This window comes from Berkeleyomyces rouxiae, assembly GCF_048999995.1.
Source record: "Berkeleyomyces rouxiae strain 22BRR77 chromosome Unknown BrBRR77_ptg000007l, whole genome shotgun sequence".
NCBI classification, from domain to species: Eukaryota; Fungi; Ascomycota; class Sordariomycetes; order Microascales; family Ceratocystidaceae; genus Berkeleyomyces; species Berkeleyomyces rouxiae.
Genome location: NW_027396497.1, coordinates 1285017 through 1291775, shown reverse-complemented (window position 1 = coordinate 1291775; position 6759 = coordinate 1285017). Strand labels below are relative to the sequence as shown.

The window sequence follows — 6759 nt, the reverse complement described above, 5'->3', positions numbered from 1 at the left end:
TCTTAGAAGCTTGTGAGGAAGCTTCACTACCCCTTGTTGTCTTAGAAGCTTGTTAGGAAGCTTCATGACCCCTTGTTCTCTTAGAAGCCTGTGAGGAAGCTTCCCGTCCCCCCACCACACGAAGTCCGCCGACCTTGCATAAGTGTCAAGGTTCTTAAGCGAAGAATACCACGTTCCGCACGTGACGAAAGAAGCTAAGACTCGCATTCAGGCCGTGAGATAGCATACTTTAACGATGAACGACAAAACAGAAGATGTTCTGTCCGGGCTACCCCGCGACTCCCAACAGGAGCAGCCCACCAATACCCCAGGATTAGAAGTATTTACGCCTCAGCAACTCGCAATAGTCCAGATGATACTACAGAACCACGCGAAACTACAAGCCCCGGCTCCTCCCGCGCCTGCACTTGCCCTACCACCTTCACAACCGATGATTAACCACCGCTACAACGCACCGTGGCCAGAGTGGGATGGAAAGCTTTTGTCCTTCCCCAGATATTTTAAACAGTTGAAGGTCCGCGCGCAAATCGCAGCTCACGTCATCGGGTCTTCCCAAGCAATTTGTCTCAGCATTTTCATGAGTATTCACGCTGAGCAACAAGCGAGAGTAGAACAATGGTTCACCGATGGCGCCATACACAATTGGGATTGGAAGAGTTTTCTTCAGCACATCAACGACCAGTTTGAAGACAAGGACGCGATCCAGAAGGCAGGCCAGAAGCTCTGCGCTATACAGATGGGAAGTCACCAGAGTTTTGTGTCTTTCCTACAAGATTTCGAGCACCAAGTTGGCTTATGTGGAGGTTTGGACTGGCCCGACCGCGTTAAGATTTTACACCTGAACTCCGCCATAAACTCGACACTTCAGGTATACCTCACAGTCAAAAACCTCCCCAACGACGACTACCCAAGATGGGTTGAGAAAGTAAAGAGAGTAGCGGGACGAGTGGAAGCGCTACCAGGATATAGTTCCAAGGACCCGTCGAAGACTTTGACGTGGTACAGCCAGACGAAAGCAGAAACAATGTCCGCCAAAGTTGTAACCCCGAGCGTCGTGGACCAGCAACCGCACCCCGACAATGATGAAGAACACGTGACAATGAGTGTCAACGCCTTCCACACGCCGCTCCCGAGCAATGAATGCCAACGCACCCGTCCCGTCAAACCCCGTGCACCTTGGAGATCTGCAGATGAAAAAGAGAAAGCAAAGTCTGGCAACGCCTGTTTCCGTTGCCTTGCCACGGGCCACCGGTCTCTTGACTGCCCGAAGTTTGCCCCGAGTCGTCGACCAGCGAGAATGAACCATGCAATGATTCCAGAAGTTTCAGAGCCGATGGACGAGATTATCGAGAGTGTTCCACACGATGCGGACACAAGAGTAGACCCAGACGAATTTCGGCCCCTGAGTTTAAAGAAGAGAAGACGCAAGAAGAAAACCGGCACCAACATCGTCCATGCTGATGCAGTCAACCACATGCATTCCACACCGTTTTTGATCGAGACTTTCGTCAACAACTTCTTTTATTGTGACGCACTGCTCGACACTGGATGCTTGGTAACATCAGCATTTGACGAAGGTTTAGTCAAGCGACGGGGTCTCCAGCGTATCCCCGTGAAGAGAAGAGAGCTACTACTTGCAGAAAACTGTTAAGGTGTGATTACGCTAAGCTGGATCTTCACAGAAAGGGACACAGAGGGACAAAGATCTCGAATTGAAGAACAAAACTAAACTCTCTAAATGGTGTAGAAACAATGCGACTATTTATCCTGTTGGAAAGGGAGGCAACCGACGATCGGCGGCGACGACAACTAGTTCCTCTAGGAAGTGCCGTTAGTCTTGGTTCTGGTCTGGCATTAGTTTTGCCGTACCAGCGCCGGACTAGTCCTTCGAGGATACGCCGTTAGTGTTGGTGTCGGGCTTCCGTCGGTCCTTAAGGGTGCAACCCCAACATCAGCCTCTCTTCCTCCTTTTGCGCGTCGTTTTGGTTCCTTTTTGGCTGAGCCATAGTTTGTAGGCGTCGGTATCGACCAGAAGGTCGACTGGTTCCCAGCCAGGTCTGACGTAGCCTTTCCATTTGACTTTGACTTGCTTGACACCGTTAGAAGTGCGTTCGCCTAGGATCTTTTCGACCTCCCAGTATTCTTCACCATTGATGACTTCCATAGGTGCTGGTCGATCGTCGTGAGTCTTTTGGGAAGGGAAAGCGTCGTTGGCAGCTGAGCGAAGGCGATCGGCATGGTAGACGTCGTGAGCAGTTGTACCCGGTACTTCAAGACGATAAGTGTGAGGGGTAACTTGTTCCAACACTTTGCAGTATTGGTATTTTGCTCTAAGTTTCCTGCCGAGGCCTGAGCCTTGTTGTTCAGGGCGTAGGGTGAGCCAAACGTATGAGCCTGTAGGAAAATCTGGTGCAGGACGTCGGTGTTCATTCTCGCGTTGCTCCATCTCCGCTCGTGACAGAGAAAGGTTGGCGTGGGCCCATTTCTGGGCGTCTCTCAGGCGTTGGATGACCCTCTCAGCCTGTCCGAGTGGACCGTTATTGTCGGGTTCGACAGGCAATGGTGGTGCGGCGAAGACTCGTGGGTGGTAGCCGTGAGACAAGAAGAAAGGTGAAACATTAGTGGCAGAAGATGGGGTGGCATTGATGCTGAACTCGACCATGGGCAGTAGATTGAGCCAGGCGGGGCCTTCAGCGCTGAGTTTGGCAAGTTTGACTTTGATCTCAGCGTTCATCCTCTCTGCAGCTCCATTGGTAGCCGGATGGTAAGCTGTTGTGGTTAGCCTTTCGATCTCTAGGCGTTTGCAGAGGTGTCGCCAAGCTGCGTTGACAAATTCGCGGTCAGACAAAATAGATTTTGGCATGCCGTGGTGTCGGTAAAAGTGGTGGAAGAACATATCTGCAACAGATTCCATGTCGAGGGCGTCGGCGGGAATAAGGATGACGCCCTTGGATAGACGGTCTATAACAGTTAGGACGTGGGTGTAGGTGATGCCGCCTTTCTGTGCTGGTTCCAAAGGTCCGATAAAGTCGATGGCAATCTCGGCCCAAGGCTGGTCGGGAATTGGCAAGGCTTTGAGGGTGGTGTCCTTGTTGTCGCGACGAATGTTAGAACTACCACAAATTTGACAGTTGCGGCAGAAACGGCGGATATCTTCGACGTAGCGGGGCCAGAAAAACTCTCTAGACAGCTCGACTTGCATGACGTTCTTTCCGGGGTGCAGCATCATGGGCGAGTCATGAATGTTCTGTAGGATGGCGGTTCTCAATGGCTCGTTAGTAGGTACCCATAGTTTATTCCGAAATCGAATAGCGGATTTGGCGTCCAAAGAGCAGTCGGAAATGTTGACTCTCAACTTGTGTCTGATTGTTTCGGGCCACTGTGACAGTCCATCTGTCAACGCTTTATGGATAATGGCGTATTCATCATCGGCAGCACAGGCATCAGACCAGAGTTCCCGTAAGGCAGGCGGAAGTTCGGGGGTAGAAGGGGCTTCTGGCGTGTTGGTGGTTTGTGTCGAGAAAACTTTCAGGCCGTTACCGTCGTGGTGCAAGATAGTGGCTAGTCGGTCGTTGTAGCGCGCGTCATTCGTGTTGTCTGGGGTGTCGCGGCGAGAGAGAGCATCTGGGAGAGGGGAGAGTTTACCAGGACGGTGGACGATGGTGCAGTTGTATTCGCTCAAGGTCAGGTACCATCTAGCTTGGCGTTCGGACAAGTGCTGCAACTTGGTAAAATGCAGCAAGTTTTTATGATCTGAGACGATGGTAAACGTCTCCTTCAGGCCCTTGAGTTCGCCACGCCATTCCTTCAGGGCACAGACAACAGCCAACAGCTCTTTGTCGTGGATCGGGTAGTTGCATTCGGCGGCAGTCATTTTGCGGCTGAAATAAGCACAAGGCCTAGTTGATCTATCGGGCTGCGTCTGTAGAAGCGCTGCACCGAGACAGTAGCCAGACGCGTCTGTCTCAACAACAGTTGGCAGATCTGGATTGTGCGTGCAGAGGACAGGGGTCGAGGTGAATGCTTCTTTTAGAGCCTGGAAGGACTCTTCTTCCTTTTCGCCCCACTGGAAGGCCTGGTCTTTCTTTGTCAACTGTAGCAAGGGAGTCGCTAGAGTAGTGAAATTTCTGACAAAGGTGCGGTAGAAATTGCATAGACCGAGGAAGGCTCGAACGTCCCTGACCTTCTTGGGCGTTGGCCAGTCCGACACTGCAGAGACTTTGGTTGGGTCGGTTGAAATCTTGCCGGGCTCAAGGATGTATCCCAGGTACTTCACTTTCGATACCGCGAACTCACATTTATCAATGTCGATTGTCAGTTGGCCCTCCAGAACCTTTGCTAAAGCCAAGTTGACCTTCTCGTAGTGGTCCTCTAACGTGCCGTCGGTATAAATCAAGATGTCATCGACGTAGGCAGAGCACCACACATCCAAGTATGGGCGTAGCAGACTGTTCACAAAACTTTGGAACTCTGCAGGCGCGTTGGCCAGACCAAAAGGCATGACGTTCCACTCAAAAAGGCCTTGTCGCGTTCGAAAAGCGGTCTTCCACTCATCTCCCTCGGCGATTCTGATGTTATGAAACGCGGAAACAACGTCGAGTTTCGTAAACCACTTAGCTTTGGAAGCATTAGCTAGGGTCTCGCTGATGTTTGGGAGTGGGTACCGATTCTTTTTCATAGTCGCGTTTAGTGCACGATAATCTACACAGAAGCGGAGGCCGCCACCAGGCTTTTTCACGAATAGGATGGGAGCAGCAGCAGTGGACTGGCTGTGGCGAATGTAGCCTTTTTCCAGCAATGAAAGAAGCGTCTGGCGAAGAACCACGAGTTCTTCTCTGGTCATGCTATAAAGGGGGCCCCATGGAGCTTCTTCGTCGGGCACGGTCAACTCGATCCTATGATCCTGGCCAGGCCGGCGGGGAGGCATCTTTTTAGCAAATTGTGCGTCTGGATCAAACACCTTGACCTTGTCGTGCTCGATCCAAGCTGGGATCTTCTTTTTCCACTCTCTGGGGTTGGCTGGTACTCTATCTTTCTCCAAACGGGCCAAGGCTTTATTGATATCTTCGATTGAAGCTGCAAAAACCCGCAGCTTATCTCTCTTGGCGGCGCGGAAGAAGGTGCTCGCTCTGTTTATTCGTACCATGGTAGAGCGGAAGGTATGGTTTGTCGTCGCCTTTCCTCGAGCGACAATGCCGGATTTAAATCTAACTGTGTCGGCTTCACAGTCTATCCTTGCCCCTTGTTTCTTGAGCCATGGGTATCCGATCAGGATGTCTTCGGCTAATTTTGGTACTACCCACGCCACATGTTTTTCTATGTGGCCCGATATGTCAATTTTAAACACGGCTAGTCGGTCAACCGTGACGGTACTCTTTGAATTAAATGGTACCAGCGTTCTGGGACGCGAACTGAAAAGCGTATCAAGTTTCCATTTCTTTACAAGGTCACTGCTGATCATAGAGGGGGAAGCGCTACCGGTGTCAATCAATGCAATCACGGGACAAGTGTTGTTGATCACTGCATCTAATTGAATTGATGTGTTGGTAATAGATCTATTCAACTCTTCCCATTCCTTCACAGCAGCCTTGTCGTCTTTGAAAACCTGCTTGGGCCTCTGACCACGACTTGGGGCAGAGGCGATCAGTTTCCCGAGTCCTCCTCGGCGGTCTCGTAATATTCTTCGCCCTCTTCTTCGAGTACAGGAGGAGGGAGGTTCGTGGCTGCGCGAACACTCTGTTGTACCGGGGGGCGGGCACGCTCGAATGGGCAGTTAGGGGACATGTGGCCACCAGCGCCACAACGGAGGCACAGTCCTCTGGCTCTTCGTGACTGGAGTTCTTCCTTGGAGACCCACTTGGCACGACGGGGGGCACTGTTATGGGTGGGCGCCCAGTCCATGGCATCAGGGGAGTGTTGTGCCGGGACATTGCGGAACTGGGACGTCCGGGCAGGGTTCCTCGGAGGGTGGGCATGCCGACACTCGTCGAGTTTTTGCCAGGCATTAAGCACCTGTTGTGCGTATTGTTCGTAGGTTGGGGGGTCTGGGAAACCAGCCAGGGCAGACATCACTTGCCCGGGGAGGGTGCGCCTCAGATTCATTATGCGCTCTTCGTGGCTCAGTCTATAGCAGCCAGCGATCTGCATCAACCGACTGACCCGAGCCAAATGTTCCGGAGCAGAGGCACCTCGGCATTTGAGGGTGTGCAGCTCCAAGAGTGCACGACGGGAAGCTGAGGTGTCCTCGAAGCAGCTGTCCAAGAATTCCAGGAACTTATCCACGTTCTCCAACGATGGATCGCGGCTCATGCGGGCAATGTAGGTCTGTGCCTGGAGCAAGGCATTGTCGGCTAACAGACCGTAACAGTGCAGAATGAACCCTCCTGCGCCGTTGAAGTGACTGTGGTCGTAGCGGTACTTCATCTCCACGTATGACCGGTACGTTGGGTAGAGATCAGGCCGCGTATGGTCATAACGGACCGGGCGGAGGTCGGAGGAGGTGTTTCGCACAACCACTGGGGTCGCGGGGGCGGAGTTGGGGAGTCCCTGCATTTCGTTATTGTGAGCCATTGTTGCTTCGTGGAAAACCTCTGGCTCACCGGGGACTTCTGGTAGTATGCTGTCTTCTCGGAAGCTGTGGTGGAAGGAAGAATCGTCGTCAGAGGGTGCAAAATAGTTTGGGGCCATAGGGTTTGGCCGCTGTGGATATTCAAATGGCAAAGTAAAAGAAAAGTAAAAATATATCTCGATCCCTCGTCG

The 6759-nt window shown here is 52.1% G+C and overlaps 3 protein-coding genes across 3 annotated transcripts; 1 reads left to right on the top strand and 2 right to left on the bottom strand.

Moving 5' to 3' along the window:
• Positions 1 to 235: 235 nt before the first annotated feature.
• On the top strand, positions 236 to 1651 carry BROUX77_006124 (uncharacterized protein; the record flags this gene model as incomplete). Its single annotated transcript, XM_073751074.1, has 1 exon — positions 236 to 1651. One exon carries the CDS (start codon positions 236 to 238, stop codon positions 1649 to 1651), a length of 1416 nt encoding a protein of 471 aa, XP_073603994.1.
• A 300-nt stretch (positions 1652 to 1951) lies between these two features.
• On the bottom strand, positions 1952 to 5146 carry BROUX77_006123 (uncharacterized protein; the record flags this gene model as incomplete). The annotated part of the gene is made up of 1 exon (XM_073751073.1): positions 1952 to 5146. One exon carries the CDS (start codon positions 5144 to 5146, stop codon positions 1952 to 1954), a length of 3195 nt encoding a protein of 1064 aa, XP_073603993.1.
• Positions 5147 to 5643: 497 nt separating this feature from the next.
• On the bottom strand, positions 5644 to 6687 carry BROUX77_006122 (uncharacterized protein; the record flags this gene model as incomplete). The annotated part of the gene is made up of 1 exon (XM_073751072.1): positions 5644 to 6687. The coding sequence occupies one exon, from the start codon at positions 6685 to 6687 to the stop codon at positions 5644 to 5646; it is 1044 nt and encodes a 347-aa protein (XP_073603992.1).
• Positions 6688 to 6759: the final 72 nt, after the last annotated feature.